The sequence below is a fragment of the Falco biarmicus genome, chromosome 2 (assembly GCF_023638135.1).
Source record: "Falco biarmicus isolate bFalBia1 chromosome 2, bFalBia1.pri, whole genome shotgun sequence".
Classification (NCBI taxonomy): Eukaryota; Metazoa; Chordata; class Aves; order Falconiformes; family Falconidae; genus Falco; species Falco biarmicus.
Window position 1 is genome coordinate 72,449,020 of NC_079289.1, and position 21,239 is coordinate 72,470,258.

The 21,239-nt window shown below is 37.4% G+C and overlaps 1 protein-coding gene across 1 annotated transcript in view; it reads right to left on the reverse strand.

The window, feature by feature from the left end:
- OCA2 (OCA2 melanosomal transmembrane protein) overlaps positions 1-21,239 on the reverse strand; it is a 176,265-nt gene that overhangs the window by 120,654 nt on the left and 34,372 nt on the right. The window contains exons 6-9 of the mRNA XM_056329924.1: positions 19,220-19,377; positions 17,489-17,571; positions 16,978-17,131; positions 807-878 (exon numbers count right to left, since the gene is read on the reverse strand). Coding sequence (XP_056185899.1) covers positions 807-878; positions 16,978-17,131; positions 17,489-17,571; positions 19,220-19,377 — 467 coding nt within the window. The remainder of the gene's footprint in view (positions 1-806; positions 879-16,977; positions 17,132-17,488; positions 17,572-19,219; positions 19,378-21,239) is intronic.

Consider the following 21,239-nt stretch of genomic DNA (forward strand, 5'->3'; position numbering starts at 1 on the left):
TTAATTGATGAACCATTTAAATAAGCTATGAAGGAAATCAATAAGTGTTCCTACAAGGTACACAAAAAAGGACTCTGTTATTATCATTATTACTATTATTATTATTATTATTATTATTATTACTACTGATTCAAAGTACTGCTGACATCCTAAGTGGGTCATTACCAAAAGCCTACATTAGGCTATTGATTTATCTAGTTGTTCCTTATGTAGCATTACAGAAATAAAAGATAACCAAATTATATGGTACACCCCAGTTTCCTCTTTGGTAAGAGAACAAAAGCATACCACTTCACCTGTGAGCAAACCGGAGGTGATTTAAGGGAACATAGCAATGATGTGGTGACTAGTTATAAGAAAAACAGAGAAAATCATTCAGAGGTTTCACTAAATATCAACTAAGAGTAAGCAGTGGGGGAAACAAAAGGATTCGAAGATGTAAGCATGAGGTGTAATTATTTAGGGTAGCATAAGGCAATGTATTTCCATTTAGGTTTGCTTGGTAACCTAACATTACTGAAAATAACAGTGTTAAAGTAACTCTGAATTAAGCTAAAAATGTTTGTACTCCACTTCCTGCAAATCAGAGCAAAACGGCATCAACTGGCTTTTTTCTACTCTTCTTAACTATACCCTAGGCTGATTTGTTCTCCCCAAGATGCTTCCCCATCCCAATATCTGCTCTACCATCTCTCTCTCTTAAAAAACACTGCTCTGCCATGTGCCTAGGGGCAAATATGGAAATTTATGATATCACACCGAGAAACAAAGTGAACAAAGTGAGCATTTACAGTTTGATAACTTACCTCCCCAACAGTAGCTAAGGCGGCTAAAGCTGCCAGAGAGCCCAGCATCGCTGCAAGGGTCCTGTGAACAATCTGCAACAAAGGGCAAGAATTGACCAGAGATGACCCTAAACATCTCCTTACTATTAAAAAGGAGAAAGGAAAAGGGATAAAAATTTCTGTAGTTGATTATTTTCCCAGTTTGTTTGGGTTTGTTGGTTTTGTTCTTATTCCATCCCCTTTCAAAAAGACCTGAACAAAGAATGGCTGATTACTTTGCCTCACTTAAGTATGTTATTTAGGAAAAAGAAAAAGAAAAAAAACCCAAACCATCATGCCCATGCAAAACCTTGCTAGGAAGTCTCAGCTCTGATCTCAAGGTAGAGAAGTGACTTCGGCATCAGTTTCTTCTATTCGCCAACAGGTGACACAAGACAGAAAGCAATTAATCTTCCTTAAGTATCAAAAAGCCTACTCCTTTTTGCCTCCCTTCAACAGCCCACAGGAAGAACACGCGTGACCAGGAGATCCTCCACCTCATTCTTTAGAGTTGCTTGTTTATCTCCAATGTGTACAAGCAATCCCCAAGCAAATAGCTCAGATCTGGGGCAGATGCACCCTACACATACACAAACATACTAGACTGAGTTTCTATTTTGTGGCCAGGGGCACAGGTAGGCCTGTCAAGCCTGTACCCCCGCTTTTTGTCTCACATACACAGTTTTCTTCCTTCATAAAGTGTTCTTTTACATCAGCATTTTCTCTACAAAGTGGTTTGTCTTCAAGAAAGCCATATACTTCAGCTAAAATCCATTGGATGGCTTTGCCACACTCTCCTCAATTCCTCAAAAGCTGCTTTCACCAGACTGACCCAGCTTTGAGCAGCACTTCTTCTCCATCTCTACTGATCCTCTAGTATACAAGCAACGCATCTAAAAATAGCACCCAAGCCTCTGACCACAACACAGACATTCATTTAATGCTGCAACAGTTATTGCAATATATTGACATTTGTCCACATCTATGTATCTAATAAATAAATTGCACTTAAAATTCTCAAGGACAAAGTATAAAGGCAAGCATGCCCTGAAAGCATGCTCTTTCCTCCAAGTGCTCATTTGTAGTTAAGTAATCCACCACGTCTCAAAGATTACAGCTTGTGTAAAACAACTCAGTTAAAGTAAGAACGTAATTAATGAAAATCACAAAAGATTGAATCTGATTAACAGCATTTACTATTAATGTGTTTAAATATTATCCAGACACAAGTAAGAATTCATTTCTGAGAAAGAAATAAGGCATATTTCTGAGAAAGAAATATTTCATTTGCTGCTAATTTCATAAGAAATACTTTACTGATAAGAAACAATAGGATGTGGACATCTCAAGCCTCTCCTGCCTGCTTGTAAAGGAAAAGAAAAAAGGAAATATTTGGCTTTGCTTTTTCTTCCAGAACATAATTTTTTAACAGTAACAGTAAACAACTAAGCAATTTACCAAATTACTAGAAAAATAAATACATAAATTACTAATTCAGTGATAAGTCAAAAGAAAAATCTCATTCTCCTATGTTTTTCTCCAAAATGTACCTGGAGAGTAACGTATTCATAGTGATAAAACAGATCAGACCAACGTGTTTCCATCCTAATGACCTGAAAGTACATAGCACAGATAACAGCTCCCACCAGCTCCCACAGCAGCATGTGTGATAAGTTACTGTTTCATCTTTGATATCCAGTTTCAGAGTGTTGGTATGAAAGTACACATGATTCTGCAAAGGTAAGGAGCATTTGATAACTTTTGAGTTGTGGCTGACAATGGGGTGCAGCAATTAGACCTTACAGGTCTCTCCTATAAAAGCCATGAAGCAGAGGTGTGGGTTAGGGAAGGGGATCAGCTTACTAGGACAAAGCATGTTCAAGGGTAAACTACTGGGGAACCGTCAGCTGTCCTCAGACTGGAGTCTTTCTCCTTATCTAATCACCACCCACACTACATAGCTCTTTTGCAGTTCTCAGAAAGATATCAGGGATTTTCTGAGATTTGATTGGCTTTAGATTTTTCACATATTTCCACGTAAACATTTTTGCTGTCACTATTGTATACTTAATTGCACATATTGAGTTGACTGCCTTTTCAGTTTCCAAGAGTTTGCTGTCACCTATGGGTGAAATTTGCTTTAATTTCTGCAGAAAGATAGGAAAATTGCTTTACAAATGGAGTTGTCTGTCAGCCCCTTCACCCTGGTGATTTCCAAGAAGGATATACAAAAGTATATCCTGAAGAATGAACAAACACTATTCAGGTGCAAAGCTCTACTATAAAAAAACTTGTCAAATGTACAGCTCTTCATTCCAGCAAACTATTAAGTGGAAGTTATACAGTAACACAAAGCCTGGAAAGCACACTTATGTAAGTTCAGAGACATGTAAATATTCAGAAGTTGAGACTGGGGGAGGTTTAGCAAAGAGTGGATTAATCTTTAATTTTTTGTTCACTAAAGCAAACCCCAAACAAATAATATATATTTTGAAGTATTTTTTAAAGCTTACAAATGGAGAAATTAACACATGCAGGTCTAAGCTGTGACACTCTTTGAATCACAGTTCTGTCCAATACCTATTTGGAGGGCATTGTATTAGGTAAAATTCCATTATTATCTTTGGAAAATAGTACAAACCTGATCCAAACACTTTGAAGTCCCATAGGAGGATGAGCATCATTTCGGGATGAATCTCAGAGTCTATCCCTGAATGAAAGCTCAGATGCAGAATTGACAGAGCACAGGAATAAATTAACACATAAATTTAACCCTAGAAAAGCTAAGAGATTTGGTGGACTCCTGAATCTAAAGACATTTTGAAAGATTAAGTGAGAAATCATCTGTATTTATCCGATCCTTCTCATGCTTAAGAAAGTGCATACCTTTGTGTATTGTCTAGTAAGCAAAGACAGTTACACTGAAAGAACTCTGATTCATGCCAAGTTTCTCTCTTGAATAGGAATTGCCTATAAGATCACAGATTTCAGTTGGCTGCATTAGCCTGACTGGGTAGAATTTTCATTTTACAGGCTAGGAATGGAAGCAGAAGGAAATGGTGGGCGAAAAGTTACTTCAGTAGCAAGGATAAACGAACTCCGGTGGAAGACTCGTCATAATGTGTCCTTATCAAAGACACTGAAGTAGTCAATACCCCTTGTGGATCTTACTATGGTACCTACATTTCCCTCTCTGTTTCATCTCTCTTTTTCAAAATCCATCTCCCAGCACTGATAAAGTCTTGCCTGGACCACTGTTCAGCTACACAGTACTCATTGTATGACATGACATACATGACAAAAACCATCACTAAAATTCTTTCCATTCTGCACATCTCATAAAAGCCCTTCTTTTGTCTCACCTTTCATTCTCTCTCCAACTTGCCTCTCATCTGCATTGCTGTTTCTACTCTCTTGCACATAAATACCTCCTCACATGCTCTCTGGCCTTTCTCATTCTGTCACAGTGACCTTTTAGTTTCTTCTCACTCTTATTTCTTCCATCCCACAACTGGAGCCTCGCATTTCAATGATTCAGTCAGTTTTAGCACACTCTTTAAAATGCACTTATAAAAGTTCCTTGCCTCATTTCTTGGAAAGGTTTCTTAAAAAAACAAGCAATGGCCATTGAGATGAAAAAGAACAGACAAGGAAGATACAAAGCTTTTAGTCTTGCCAGTCTGCATGCTAGAGCTCCCCACCTCCCAACCCAGCTACAACCCTTATAATCGCTTCTCAGAAAAGACATCTTCACCATCAACATCACCTTTATTTTTTTCTCAAGAATGCCTAGCAATGTTGACTTAATGAAACAGTATAGTGCTTGCCTTTCACAAAGGGACAGTTATCTCAATACAAACTGATACTGAAAACAATGCAGCCCAGATTTCACTCTCACAGTGCTTGACTCGGTCACAGGGATCACTGACACAGGATATCAGCAGGCTGAGAGCTGAAGAGATTTCAGAAAAGTGAATGGATATTTACAGAATGTTATGTAAGTAGTGAAAAAAAACCAAAGCTGCAACAACAGAGGCTCTTGAAAATAACATCAGCAATGTAGGTATGGTGATAGCAACATCATAGGGTCATGCTATAGAGTCAATTCAGAGTAGGCAAGGATTAGGAAAAACTTCTATAATAACAATTTTGTTTCATAACTATCTGTAGAAAGTTTGTCTCATGATTACCTGCTGTGTGATAAACACAATGTGCTGAATGCTAGTTCTGTATGATAGCTTCCACTCTCTTAATTCAGGAGTTAATTCTAACGTAAGAAACGAAAGCTGCCTAAATCATTTATGCTGCAACTTTTCATGCTTGTTATTAATTAATAACATACATTTCCAGAGCTATAATGCAAACCAGATTTAGACAAGCTAGACCTCTCCAGGTTTAAATTTCTTTATCTGAAAGTGCTTTGGAATGTTTGCACAGAGTTCATCAAATCTTTTGCTACACTGCAACAGCATCATTATAAAAATGATTCAAAATTCCAAACACTTTATCTTGTTCAGTGCTCCAGGAGGTAAAAGGAAATTATTTAGAAGCCAATTGAATGGTGACCTGTATGCTATTTCAGAGCATACATTTCCCATCTGGAATCCAGGGCATGCATATTTCCAAAATGTGCTTCTGAAGATATTTGATAAATAATAAATCATACCAAACATTTTATTCCCACAAGTCCTTCTTTATAAGTGATAAATGGCAGCTGAAAGATGACTGTCAGTGACTTTAACATAAAGATTCAAATGCAGCCTCAATTCATTTCTTATCCATTTTTTCTCCAGTGATGACTGTTGCATTAAACTACTTATTTTACTGAGAAATTAATTTCCATTTGATAGAGTGCATCATCGCTGCATTTCAACAGGAGGCAATTATTCCCAAGCCTATATCCACATATGGATGTTACGCATTTTCCACCTATCTCCAGAGGAGCTGAGTCTTTCTCTCTAAAATTAACAGCCAAATCCCTCTTAGATTTTATAAAGTCTCTGGTTCAATCCTTCATTCTCAAGGGACAAAGAGGGAGAGAAGGGGAGGAAAATTTGCTCTAGGACAGCTTTATTTCTGACTTTATGTTTTATAACTATTCTTTCTTATGCTTTAATAAGGGTTTATTAGGTTAAAAGAAGATATCCCTAGCAGTGGAAGAGGGCTTTTTTCGAAGACAAGGATTTTGTTTTTCCTAAAGGTAATCAAGACAGTATTAGCCTGACTGCCTCTGGAAATGTGCTCCTCAATCAGATCCCTTGATAGAGGTAATCTTACTGTCAAATACTTTGTAAGTTTTGGTGGTCTGCTTTGCCTTGGACCATTACAGCTGTTTTAGCAGGATGCAGATGAAATTCAGTCTTTAATGTTGCACATATTTGATCCACTTACAGTTTGGAAAATTAATGCTGAAGTCTGAAACTGGCATCAGAAGCTGAAATCAAAACTGAAATTTGCAGAAAAACAACGGTAATTTAGCTAACTAATTTAGGTAATTTTTCCTAAGTCTTTCAAGCAGCATAATTGAAAATGTGGGCTTATGATGGAAAACAAGGGTCACAAAAAGCCTTGCAATACTTTGAACTCTTCCCTGCAGTAGATCGACCTCAAAGCTGAATAGCATCAACTTCTCAGTTAATGAAAATTTGCTTTACTTCTGGCAAATTGCACAATTTGAACAGAATATAAACCAATAGAGTAGAGATACAGGATATAGTCAGGTACAGATGAGATCAGAGCAGAAAAGGAAGGTCAATGAGACCAGACGTATTTACTTGATTTTCTTAATGCTTGCCTATACTGAAGAGACCATCTAACCAGTACTGGCTGCTTAGTGAAGGCATAAAAGCATACCTCCCCTTCAGCTGGTGATGGCAGCTAATGCTTTACCTCCTCACCCTCCTCTCCTCTGTTGCTCCCTATACAAGCTCTGCAGAAGCAGTTCTGTGCCTTCTTCAGCTGCAGGGCATTTTTCCTAGCACGTGGAAACCCCTTACAGGGGACGTGTCTCAACAACTAGTGCAAAATGAATGATAACAGAAAATTAATTGCCTTAGAATTACTTAGTTAAGCAGTAACTAGTAAATTCTGTAGGGATTTTAATGAGGCAAAAGGGACTTGCTTGGCATAGTTTAGAAAGTATGACTTAAACTCATGCAGTATTCAGGGATGGACTAAAGCAGCTCTTGAGGCAAGCACATAGGGTACAGCTGCTGAAAGATGATGCACATCAAGTATCCCAAAGTGACCACAAGCATCAAAAAAACCAGTGATAGCAAGAACAGCTATTTATATCTTTGCAGATTAGGACACTATCTATATGTATTCTGTAAATGCAGACGTGAAAAATAAAATAAAACTTTACACTAGGTTAAATTTTTAGAAAATATTATTATTAGTCTCATTTTTGTAAGTCAAACTATGTCAAAACTGCATCACCATACATAAGTATGCCTTTCTTGAAAATAAAAACAACCCTGGACCAATAGCTTACTAATTTTTACAAGAATTCAATGGTGATTCAGTACAATAGTTAGTTCTGCCATATGCATGACATATGTGCCCAAGATCAGTTAAAAGCACAGATTGGAGAGGTCTGTGGACTTGGAAACATTAGCTGCGTATTTTAGTACTAACATTCGTTCTCATTAATTGCATAATAAATGGCTGATCCCTGTAACTGTGAAAATAACACCCCATATACATTGAATAAGCTCTTTTTACAGACAAATTCCCAAGCCTGAAAGACTTGGGGTTTTGTAAAATACAAACATTAGATTCTATAGCAAACTGTGTAACTCCTGAAGAACATCTACACCACCCCAAGGTAAGAAAGCATCCATCTATGACATTCTGCTATAATATCCATTTTCACTCGGATAGTGTGCCAAATTACTTGTTCTGATTCAATGTCAGTGGAGAAAGTCATGGTATAAACAACTCTGCCTTAGGGAAAGGCACAAAAGGCTGCAATTTGCCACTTCTCTAATGCAATGCTTCAAAATATAAGACAGCATTACACAAGATGATTATCTTAAATAGAAGGTGATTAAAAGTAATACTACATAGTATCCAAGACAAGTTAACGCCTGTGTTAATTCACTTTTATTCCTATGATATTTTGACTGAGCAGGCTAAGAAATACAAGGTAGGGGTATCTTGGGAGTTTTGTCTGGGATAGCCCTGACATTCTATGATTAAGTGACTACATCGTTTCACCAGCTGACATCAATTCTTCCTATATGTAAGACACTATGCATAGAAGGAGGGGGGGGGGGGGGGAGGGGAAGAGACTGACATAAGGAGATCAAATTATTTTCTGTGGATAAATTATCTGATTAATTCATTTCCCTCATCTATATAGAAAATCTATAAGCTGATTCTAGATTCTGCAAAGGTATTTGTTACTCCATAGCTCTATCAATGTCTTTGAATGAACAATGTGCACAATTTGCAATATTTTCACTATCTATGAACTTTCTTCCCCAGCAATATCACTGCTTGTTGTTTGTAGAGAAAACTGGATGGGTGAAAGCTTCATGCTGATATGGAACATTGAATTAACTGGTTCAAAGTAGTACTTGAATGATGCAAGGATAAACATATCTTTACTGTATGAGATGAACAAGACTATTGAAATCCTTATATTTTAATGCCTTGGAAACCTGAGGGAAAAGCAAAGGTGGAGAAAAGTGTGGAGCCAGGAAGGAAGCAGAAAAACAGCAATTGTACAGAAAATCCGGAAGGGTTTATTCCCTTATAATGAGGGTTGGAATGGCTGGTTGACTTCTATGCTGACTCTGGTTTTGAGATAACCTCCCACCTCAGAATATTACTAATGAGAACTAAGGATAAAAAGGTATAGCATCATGCCTAGTAAATATTTCTATCAGATTCATACAAAAAAGAGAACTCTGCCATATCTGTATCATTACAGCCACAGGTGGATGTTTTCTAGCCTCTACCTCTTGGGATGGTTCTGATATAAGAAAATTATTTTTATACACCTCCAAGAAACACCAGAAGGGGAATATCCAGTAACATCTGATAGTTTGAGATCTCCTCAGAGTTAAATCTTAAAAGTGAATCTTTTTATTTCCTGTGAATTTGGGGGTTTTGTCTTAATATGAAATTGCCAGAGGCATGCAGAGATGAATGAGCTGATGTTCTGTAAGTCAGGACCTTGAGTCAGGTCAAATTAATAGAAAGTGGAGCCCTGTGGAAAGACAGGATGGTGATCATTTTTATGTGCCAAGGCACCTCAGTCCTGTAATATTTCAGCTACAAAAAACATTCACTATATGACTAAAGTAGAGAGATCTGTTCATGAGCCAGTAAAGGGCTGATGTTGCTACCTAGAAGATGATAAACCAGACCGCTACTGTGGGCTGACATGACCAAAGCTGTTGTATATTGACAGGCTGACCTGGCAACAAGTCTTCAGTCATTCAAAACCCTTTTGCAGGACCCTTTTGTCCTGCAAAAAATCCAGTCTTTCTGCACCTATCTCAGCAGGCTTTGCTGCCTCCATCCACTCCGCATGCCTTGATATCATTCCTGATGTACACCCTTACACCCTCATTATGTTTGAGGTTTTGAACATTTTCTGAAACTGCAAAAGATGCCACCATCTGTATTTCCCTAGCTATCTCAGCATACTCAAGACTTACAAGACTGAGTTTCTAGTAAAGAAATCACATGCAGCAAAACACAAAAGTGAGGGGCAGACTTATTTTACTTTCCCTGTATGAATCTTCATCAGCCTTCTTTTAATATTAACGTAATACGACTACACAGAATTACAGCCACGCACTGTGAACAACAGTATGGCAAACTGCAGCACTCACATTACTTTAGCCAGCAGTTACTCTGGAGAATCTTTCATCCCTGATATCTCCTTATTTTCTTCTCTGGACCTTTTCTCTTCTTTAGGTCATGCCATTACATCTACCTCCAAGCCTGGCCCCTACACTCTCTCATGTTTGTTCATTCACTGTTGCCCTTGCTCTTGCTGAAGGAAGATATTTGGGGAGCCAAAAGAAGCTGAGTTGTTCTCATCCCTGTTTGTGTGCTTTAGAAGCGCATGTGTGTTGTCTAACACCTTGTTAAAATTTTGAGATTTCACTGCGCTCTACCCCCCTGGTTGCCATAGGCAGGGTAGAAGCTGAACAGCAGCATTCAATTAAGCTAATTTAATGTTCTATTGCTTGTCTCAAACAAAAAGGAAAAATACCAACCTACAACATATCTAGTATGCAAGGCAGGGCAACACATTTGTGCTTGACAGGCTTCCACAAATTGAACAAAATACAGTTAAAAATTAGTTTTGAAAGGCAATAGAAAATAGAAAATGGACATTTGGAAATCAGTTTTTACACTTAGTGTTGAAAATATGACTCCTATTATTTCAGAAAATAGTATTCTCTGAAAAGTGGAGCCTGTGGGTGACAGCATCTTTTAAAGCAGACAATCCTATTAAGTCCTTAGAATAGCAAGCAGCACCATCCAGTGGCAATTTTTTCCTATTAAGTCCTTAATTAAGGCCAATTTTCACACTACAGAAGTACCACAGTACCCAAAAGAAGATATTTTTCCTTAAAGTACACACATTCAGAACAGAGCCAGACTTCTACCAAGATAGCTCTAACAATTAGACGGGCAATAGTGAGTGTAAAATCAATATTCATATTGTATTAATAATACAAAACCGTTGTTATAACATTTCAAGCTGGGATCCAGCTGAGGATTATGCTTGCTGTTATACTGTATTTTTGTTTGAATTTAAATGTCTTCCATCCCTGTCTTACAGCACTCTGCTTCCTTGACACTTCCTTTGTTGCAGTTACAGCAGGTGAAAATGAGTGTAGTTTATCTCACTGGTGCTGGCTCTGTCCTGTTGGAGCCAACTTGGTGGCCGTGGCTCTGCTCTACCTCAGTAGTAGAAATCCTGGAACCTCAGGGGTACTGATCCAATGCTTCTCATAAGAAGCAACTCATAATGCTCCTTCACAACTGCTTTACAGTCATGTTCAGCCTCTCAAAATGCACAGAGGTCACATCCTAAATCTCCTAAATCACAGAAGGTGGGGAATGACTGCTTAATTGCTAGTTGAGTCACAGACTGTTCTCTCTGGGAGAAAATCTGTCACTATGGGGGACAGGACAGATGGATCTGCCTCATGTGTGGATCCCCTTGTTCAATCCAGTCCTCCAGCACCTATCTCAGCAGGCTTTGCTGTCTCTTATCTACTTTGCTTCACTTGATACCATTCCCAATGCACACCTTCAGTTTATGTCCTAAAAGCATTAGTCATGGGGACTGCAAAACTGTCTTAATTACACTGCATATATTCAGCTGCAGGTGGGGAGGAGGAAGAAAAAAAAGAGTAAACTTTTAAATGCTAATAGTGCTTTAGGGTCCTGGGGTCTCGAGACCAGATCCACAACCACATGTTGCCCAGGAAGGATGCAGCTAGCCTGCTCCCAAAGGGAGCTAGATTTTTCTTCAAGCTAAGTTTTTCTACTGGATTTTACAGTTTAGGTTTCACTACACTGGATTCAGGTTCCATGCAGCTCACTGGTGTCACATTTATGATTTCTGCCTCAGGCTGGGAAGTTCCCTCTCCAGGCCCTACCTCTCAGCTTTTTTTCTGTCTCACTGTAAAACACTGCAGATAATCAAGACAATATCAAGGTAGCCTTCTCTCTCCCCTGGTCAGGATCAGTAGTCTCTCAAGGAAGGAAAAGTGTGCAGGACAGCATCCTTGCCCTGCTGGAAGCTGGGCCCGTCCCACAGAATAGGCTTTCCTGTTCTGTCCCAGTCTTGGGCTCTCTTGCTCCCTCCCACCCCAAGACAGGAGGGCAGATGAGAGTAAATATTTATTCTCACCCAGTGAGGTATGGCTCAGACTCTTCACCAAAGAGGATAGATAGTTCATTCTGGTAAACTGCCTGATTTTTCTGCCAGCTCCTACAGCAGTGCCTTAATTCCACTTCACAATTTTCCCGTCTTAGCACAAATGAAAACAATAGCAGCAGGAATATATTCTCTCCCACAAAAGCCAGGAAGACCAGCAGCTAAGATTTTCTTTTTTACATTGGCTTTTCCAATAAAGGCTGTGGATTTTATTCCACCACTTTGTTACCAGTCTTTTGGTAGGATATATGTGGAGGTGGGAACACTCTAATCCACACTCTTCTCTGTCCATATTTGAAGGCAGATAATTATGAGAATGGATGGGAAGTAAGAAACCATGCTGAGTAAGCTGATCACTAGTTTCTGTGACTTTCCTCATCAGAAAAATTCTCCCTTAAGATTAGCCTATTGTCATCACTTACTATTACATTTTGTATACCAGTGAGTATTTCTTCTGTTTTCCTATTCCCTCTCTGAAGTGTAATTTTCCGTGTACAAATAAGGAGCCTTAGTGTGAGCATAGACAGGAGTAATAACAAACATTTCATTGTAAAAATGCTTCCTGCATGGAAACACTGGTTCAACTAGGCCACAATGCTAGTAAAATGGTCAGGCTGAACTGCATAAAAGTTTTGCTGTCTGAAGCTAATTTCTGCTGGTTAGATGCTATTAAAAATCACTCTGCTATGAGTTAAAGAAATTAAGCTTAGGGGATGTTTATTCATAATTTAAGCTAGTTAATAATACAGAAGTAATATGGAGAGAAACTGACACTCTCCGTTTCCACTGAAGTAATAAAAATTGTGATTATAAGTCCCTACCTCGTGCTAGTAAAAAGTTAGAGCTTTTAAGGACAGATATTGCACTTTAAAGTATTTGTGTTTTAATGAGAAATAAAGACATGTTATTCAACATGTCAGATCATTAAAAAGCCATTTGAAAGATCCTGGCAAGATCTTTTTTAGGGCTACCTACAAGACAGGATATGAAACTAAATGATAGCTCCTGTGATAAAACAAGCCCTGTGGAGATTCTCACAGAACTTCTGATACTTGCTGGTATCACTCTCCTGCCATTTGATGTGCTATTGGTATCTCTTCTCTTTTTTTTCTTATAAAATGAATGTTATTCTGCCTTTTATCCTGACCAAATAAAATGTCTTATAAAATAGCTTTTAACAGGCTATTACCTTCATACTTGTTTCTGCTGGCTCATTTAAGTATCATAAATAGCTAACACTCCATTTTAACCCACAGCATAAACCAAATATCTTATTAAAGGAAAATATTGGACAAGGGCACACAATAATTAATTCAAATTAATAAACTCTGTCCTTTAATAATAAATGTTTAACATTTGTCCTTACATATTTCTAATTAATGCAGCCCCAACATAGCTGCAAATATGTAGTTAATAATTATTTCAAAAGAACTTCATTGACTCAAAAAACTTCTTTAAATACCAATAAGACTTCATAATATTAACAGATATTTTAAGATATAGATAGGCAGATAGATTTCATTTCAGGGTAACCACTGTATTATCCCATTCTTTATGGGATAATACAAGCAAAAAAAAGGAGAAACTAAAGATATCTTACTGTATTGCAAAGAGGAAACAATGAGATTTTATCTACACTACTTTTCCTTGACTATGCTGTACCACCAGAAACAGCCATATACCACTGTTTATAGAGTTTGAGTGAATAGGGTATAAACAGTCACTTTAGTTATATACATAGAAAAAGGCTTTGCTGCAAAAAGAATGAAAATCAAAGAAAGCAAAAGACAAAATGCACTCCTAACTGAAAGAACAAAGATGTTTGGAGCAGAAAACTGTAAAAATTAAATTTTCTAAGATTTTTTTGTTTGAATTTTTTTTAAGTTCTCAGTCAAAAGAAGCTACACATTTTGAGGATCAAAACTAGAAGGAGCCTATCTTGAAATACATTGTGAACTAATGTAGTACAGCAACATCAGCTTAGAACTCTGTACATCAGCACTTTATATGAGATATCCCTGTAGATTCATGTGAAAACATACTCATAGCCCATCATACGTGTGTTCCTCAGTAATCCTGAAGGGTCAGATGGTAAAGCTGAGATCAACAAAGGCAAGCCTGGCACACTTCTGGGGTTTATTTTTAACATACATGTAATATAATTTCCTGTGCAGTGTAGACTTCCAAGAACAAAATGAAACACTTCATTGTTTTCAACAAGTCTATAAAATGCTATAGGTTGGATAAATTCAAAAATACCACAAGCAGCAGATTTTTTTTTCTCCTTTCTCCTCTGGGAGAAGGAGAGGGAACAGAAGACTGAAATGAAAAGAGAGAACTGATCAATATTTGGAGAAAAATCAATTTGAAGACAATGAATGTCTAGTTACTGAAGGAAAGGATGATTACATGGGGGAAAAAAGAAAGAACCCACAGATATCAAACAGCAAATGTAACTGAGGGATGTTCATCTAAAGAGAGTTAAAAGCAATATACCAAAAGGGACAAGTAGGCAAAAGTATACTCAAGGGGCAGGGTAGGACTGTGAAGTAAGAAAATAATTGTATTTGTGGTAAGAATAAAATAATAAATAAATAAATAAAAAATAATAAAAAGAAATCATTAGAACTTAAAGAGAAAGAATAGACATCTTCTTTTACCAGAAATTTTATGAATACATAATACGCAATCAGCTTCAAAAGAAACAACACTTAAATGTCGGAAGAAACATGGTTCCACAGCTTAGCGTGTTTCCTGAAGAGCAGCACATCCTAAGACAGTAAGGCTTCTCCACTGACAAGGACTAGCTAGTACTTGACATGCATTGACCTCTATGCCAAGAGGCAAATAGCTACCTCAAAGCAGAATTTACCCAGCGTCTTTACAGTGGTGTAGGTTTGGAGAAAATGACAATTTACAGTAAATGCACTTCATTTTCCAGCTGGCATCTCTTACTTCATCAGTTTTTCCCATCGCATGTATCTGCAGGAGGCAGAATTCCTTGCAGCATGTTCTTGCAAGAAGTCCTGCACACTCCCTGGTGACTAAGGTAGCAAAGGGCAAGGGGAGAAGGGGAAGGAAGGAAGAATTAAAAGATGAGGACAGTGGGGTTGAGGAGATTGTGGGCACAAGATCTATGATTCATGTTTGGGGAAAAAGGCTGTGCAGGAGGAGCAAGAGGCACACCTTCAGGTGGCTCTTGGGAGTTGTAACAGGTAAAAAGCTTCCTCTTCTTCATCATTATAAGAAATTACATCAAAATATAGCTCTAAAACTTGTTTGGGTGTCCACACTGTCTAAAGTTGAATCTATATTGCCAATGATAATGAATAAAACACAGGAAACCAATAAAGACTGATAAAAGATAGGGAGCAGCAACACTGAAAATGAAAATCCATGAGAGAGAGCTTCTGCAGCAAAACCAATTGATTTTTGTTATAGTGAAAACTGCTAATGGAATAGAGAATGCAATGTGTTGAGAAAGCAGGACTTCAGGCACTAAAGTTCTAAATACTGAATATAACATAAGCCACTATTACATACTCTAACAATATTAACATCCATCTCTCCCAAGAGATTTGTGAGGGAGCCAAACAACAGTCAAGGCTTTTTTTTCTATGATAGTTATTTCCAGCTTACGTATTTATTTTTTAAAATTTACTCTAGTTGTAGCATTTGTCATTCCTACAGATGTTATGGAGAAAATCGATGACTTCATGATGCAATAGGCGACTTTCCACATTTTAAAATTCAAAAAAGTTCACTTATAAGTATCTATTTCTGCCTTTGAATTTGCAGAAATGATTTTGCTCCCAACATCAGAATTTTTTTCCTTTATCTTTTCACAGAAACAATAAGCTAATGAGTTGTTGAAAAGTTTTTTTTCTAAAAAGAACAGGAAAATGCATGCTTTCCTTGGCTTTGCTTTCCGGTTTCAAGCTTTTACTTCCTTTTACACATGAATTGTTCCAAAGCAGCTTTCTAGGACGCAAACACAGAACTACCCTTTACATACATTAAAAGCCTGTTGTGCATCATTGGGGCTTTTCGAAAACTAAAAGCTGCATTTAAAAGTATTAGGATTATTTTAGTACTGTGCTGCATGCCTACATGCATTCATAGTAAAATCTAGTCCAATCCCCCTCCACACTTAATATTATATCTATTTGCTCATTTATAAAGTACATAAAGGCACTTTTATCTTCATAAATAAATCACCATTGCTGAATGACATAATCTAAATGTCTAAAGCATCTGTCATGTTGTATGCACCCATTATTGAGATTTGATTAGAAGGTGTTCAACTATCTTACCATTTCAGGATGAAAAGTTTAAAATACGCAAGGGATGTAGAAGAATAATGAGCATGCTGGACGTATTTACTATAGAGCACCTTGTAGACTTGATTTGATTCACCTGTGTTTCATATCAGTGTAAATCAGGTGTGATTCAACTTGAAGAATTCATTGACAGTGTGGATGCATACATGATTAAAAAATAATTTCCCCCCCCATATCTGTTCTTTATTTCAATAAAGACAGTAAGTGTTTTCAGTTCAAAGTCAGTTGGAGCCCTATGCTGTTTCTGACATCCATCCTTAGTGCAATGTAATGTATTTTCATCAAGTTTGGTACCTCAAGGCTTTGGATTAATGTTGCAATATATGTTTAAAGTTCCTTGTCCCTTGACTTCTCTGTGCTAACTCAGACTCCATTTCTTCTTTAAATAATACAGTAAAATATTTTCTAAACATCATTTATTTAAAAGCGTGCTTAGTTTAACCTTTTAAAAGGACACTAAATCCATAGTTTGATATGCCTTAAAGAAGGGAATAATCAAAGCTTTTTTTTTTCTTTTATCTTATCTTAAAAGGTCTAAAATTAAAAAAAAAAAACCAACAAACAAACTTAAAAACAGATTTTCTACACCTTTTATAACCCAGACTTACTTTCACTCTCACAGCCAAACCATAATTCTGTTACAATATTAAAACACTAATAGGTCCTAATAGAAAAATACACAAGACTACTGTAACATCAATATAACTTGTCAAAATCAGTTACAATTTATAATAATTTCCTCACTTATATCTTATTCATTCCATTAGCAACACTGATGATACAGCAAGGATTCATATACACATTTTAAAAGTATATTAAAGCCCAAGACTGAAACCCTTCCTTGTGCTCCATTTATAATGTAGGGGGAAAAAAAAATCAAAATACAAACTTGGCTTACTTCCAGTATGATCAGCACATAGACGCCTACTAAGATGATGGATGCAATTGTTACTTGTGCCTCTATATTTGCATGAAGGTATTGATGCTTCATGGAGAGAGGAACACTTCCAGGCTCCTGTAGGAAAGCTTGAATGTTTATGAAGATGGTGCCTCTGGTGAAAGAAATAGAAGTTTTGCTTATTTCTGGAATGAAGTACCATTAGTTTTATTTATGTATTCATTTTCTATTAAGTACCTATAAATACATGTATATGTGTTCTACCTTTACAATTGCAAGCAGTTTTTCAAACATTTTCACTCTATCCATCTAAACAGCATTGTTTAGAAAGTAACTCGAGTACAAACCAGCTTTGTAAAACCATTTAAAAAGCCACAAGTCAACCTTTCCTGCCCCTCTGAAACAGGCAGTGATAGAACATTTTTAATACATTTGTATTTGTCTATTCCTTCTTAGTCAAGCCTATGTAAACTACTACTTCAGTGGATCATTTATCAGTCTTTCAGCCAACCTGTTGAGTATCTGAAAGGTTCTAGTTGTGATGATTTGCTGATTTCTTCTTGAACTTAAGGGTAGAGACCAGTTGTATACCACCTGCAAGAGAGTCACATTTGGCAATATTAATAAAAGTCAGTGAAAATGATACGTCTCTGATCTAGGGTTTTATTCTTTCTCCTGTTCATTTTTGTGGTCAGGGCATAACACAGACTAGCCTAAATTAGTTTCACCTGATTAGATACTTTACAGGTGTTCAGGCTGGAGCAAACTCATCCTCATTCCCTCAATCAATCGGTGAAGTAAGAGATACCTCCAGGAGGTGCTTCAGAGAGGGGATGCTAAATCACACTTTGCATTGACTATTAGGAGCATCTAGGGCAGCTAGGCTCAAAGATAACTATATGGTTCACTCCCAAGGACTGCCTGGGAACAAAACTAATATACTTGAGGTACAGGTGATAGAAGGCCCAGAAGCATCACACTCCCAGGTATTATGAAGAGAACATGGAAGAATTTCAGTAAATAAAACTCCTGTTTGCTGATCTTCTAGCAAAAAGAAACAAAAAATCTCAAGAAAATAAATACTTTCTGAAATTTTGCCTATTATTACACACTGATATTCATGCAAGTTTTGCCAAATACACTCTTTAAATGTAGATACAGATATTATCTCTCTTTTAAAGAGGAGGGACTTAAAAAAAACCACAAAACTTCAAATTTCATTAATTGTAGCCTAAATCCTAAACCTGTCCTGACTATGTGTGATACAAAGTGCAGAAGAAAAAAATGGCGTAATCAGCCAGCTTGGAACATCTGACACAGAGAAATACATGAGGAGCATGCAGGCAGAGAAGGTTAATTTAGCTACCTAGTCCTTTGGTCATGTCAGGACCACAGCTGGCACACCAGCAGAGGTGGGCTGCTGCAGCCAACTGCATGCTGGCTGCCCCACAGCGGTGTGAAGGCTGCTTGGAGATCACTGCCAGCAGCCTTCTCATCACTGGGGTGGGTGGTTTATGACAGTAATTGCCATTATGAAATTGTTTTCCATTCTGAGGTAGTCGGAATAATCCTTTACTGTAGACCATGAGGTTGTGTGTAAGCACAAATACTGATGGCACTGTTCAGCTGTACTGTCACTGGTAGAGGCAGGCCACCCTGTCACATATACAGAATGAGAGGCAGTTGGTTTATGTCAATGTTATTTAATAAATGATGAAGCTTATTTTTATTTTTCAGTGATATACAATGACAGGCTGTAAAAGATCCTCCTTCACCAAGCTCTCCGTGACAGAGCAGTAGGAACTTGTTACAAACATCAATAATGAGAAAGCCTTAAGAGAAATAAAGCAAATAAGTGTGACACGTTTGAGAAAATAATTTGCCACAAAATGTGAAAATGTATTTCAATAAGTGCAAAAAGGCACTTTGCACTTGTTTCTTCCTCTAAAACAACTTTTGAAGCATTGACGATTTTAAACACAAGAACTTCCATGCCAAGTGTCAGTCAAGGAACATAAGTTTTACAAAATTTACAAGAACAAAATAGTTAGGAAACTAAAGGAAGTATTTTAAAGACAGAAGAAAATATAACTTTACTCTTATTATAATAAGTTCTCTAATGCTGACATAGATACTCTTCATAGCAGGGAAAAGAATGACCATTTAATCCACACAATGGTGGTGGAAATATAAGTGATAAAACACACTTCAGAAGAAGTAAAAGAAAATATAAGACCATCACCTGCTGCTGGCGTCTCCTCCTAGATCCAGCATCTTCAGTCTGGCTGATTTGTACTACAATGTATTCCTCTGTTTGCTGATCAGCTACATCTGCTACAAATGGACCTCCTATGTCTAACTTCAACAGAGCAGAATCACGAAAATCGGTTAGATTCATAGCTGTTAATAAAGTTAAGGTGAAAATTTCAGGCTGTACAAATACCAGAAGGAAAAAAAAATTAGTAAACTTGTATTGAAAAACACATTCTTCAGCTAAAATACTTAAGAAACAATGACAAGAACAAAATGGATGTCTACTTCCTCATCAAGTAGCACTATTTTGTCTGGGTTTCCAAAGGAAACAGGAGTTACAAGTTAAGAACAAATCTGTTTGATTTGAGACTTTTGAGATCGCCAGTGCTTTCAGCTGACACTGTAGAAGTACCAAAGCTCCAAAATAACATAGGAATACACAGAGAGACAGAGAAGTAAAGCTATTTAAATGCTTGTACTAGATGAAAGGCTGCATCATTATCTCAGCAATTTAAACATCACAGAATTTCTACTGGGGAAAACATTGTTGAAGCTCCAACCACAGGGAAAAGTAAACCAGAATCAATGTCTTATTCGTGCCTGGTCAAAATTTTACTCACAATTCTTCAAACATCTGAAAGACATATTTTCAAGTTCCTGTTTGCTGGAGTATTCACAGATTTTCTCCTCCAGCTCCCTGGTCTACTTTTTCTTTCTTTCTTTCTTGGATATCTAGCATGAGTTGTGGTCAAACCACATTCTTTCTCTAATATAAATGAGAAATCAGCCAACCATTATCAACAAATCCATTGGAAGTCTGGCTTTATTAGTCCCAATAAATCTAGAACTATTTAAACTTATTATTGTGATAGTCCACTGCTGGCATGGTTGAGAAAGAAGTGTACCTACAGTTTGGGAAAGAGGGAAAGCCTAAGCTTTTAAACTCTTCACAGCCCATTTGTTACTGTAATGGAGCAATGTTGTAATTGTTTTGCTCCTATCTGTGACCAGATAGACAGCCAAGGCATCACCAAACAAACAAACAAACCAACCAACCAAACCACCTAAGATAGGAAAGAAGAGACTTGATTTTACACATTTACATCCTGTTGAAATCATGCCACTTAATCACACGCTTGAGTATCTTCACAGTTTTAACATCTGACATTTAATTGAGCATACTACAAAGAGTGAATCTGTTGCAAAAAAAGTGCAAGACCATATACCTACCAGAAAGATTCTCCCAGAAAGATATTTTCTTGCCCACAGAACTCAGAGATTTTAACAGTAGAAGAAAAAACACAATATGGTCCGAGGGGACTCAGGACAGTGCTGTGCCCTGCTTCCCAGTGAGCCCCAGTAAGGTTATCCATGGTAGACCAGTCTCTAATGAGGAAAGCTTTGTGACATTATGCTGGGGTCCTTCATATTTAAAAGAGTTGCTGCTTCTGTCCACATTCCCAGCAGAAGAACTGGATGTAGAAAAGAGGTATCTTTCACACTAAACACAAGAAGACCCTAGCAGAGCTAGTGGCAGTTGAGCAGTCAGTGCATTGCAAAGTAACATAAATGTCATCCTGCTTAGCACAGTGAACAGAGCAATCACCACCAGCGTCACTCACATGCCATTCATTAAGAATGAACCTCCCAAGCATCTATTTGCTTAAAAGAGTTACACAGGAAAGAAGAAGAAGAATAAAAAAAAAACCAACTCAGATGCTACACATCAGGAGACCAACTCCAGTCAAAAGAATTTACACACACAGGCCTTAGCTGAGTCATAGTTGCCTCCCGGTCCATAGTAGTCACCTTGGTAGTCTCCATAGTATGTGTAGGGCATCGAGCCAAGCATCTCGGACTCATCAAGTATAAACACAAATTATAATAGTTTTCTTCTAGTTCTAAAGGTTTGAAGTGTGATTTGGCATCATAGTTTTTCTGTGTCCTAATTAATACATAATATTAGTCTCAAGTCTCAATATAGCTATACCTTTAACTAGAGACATTAG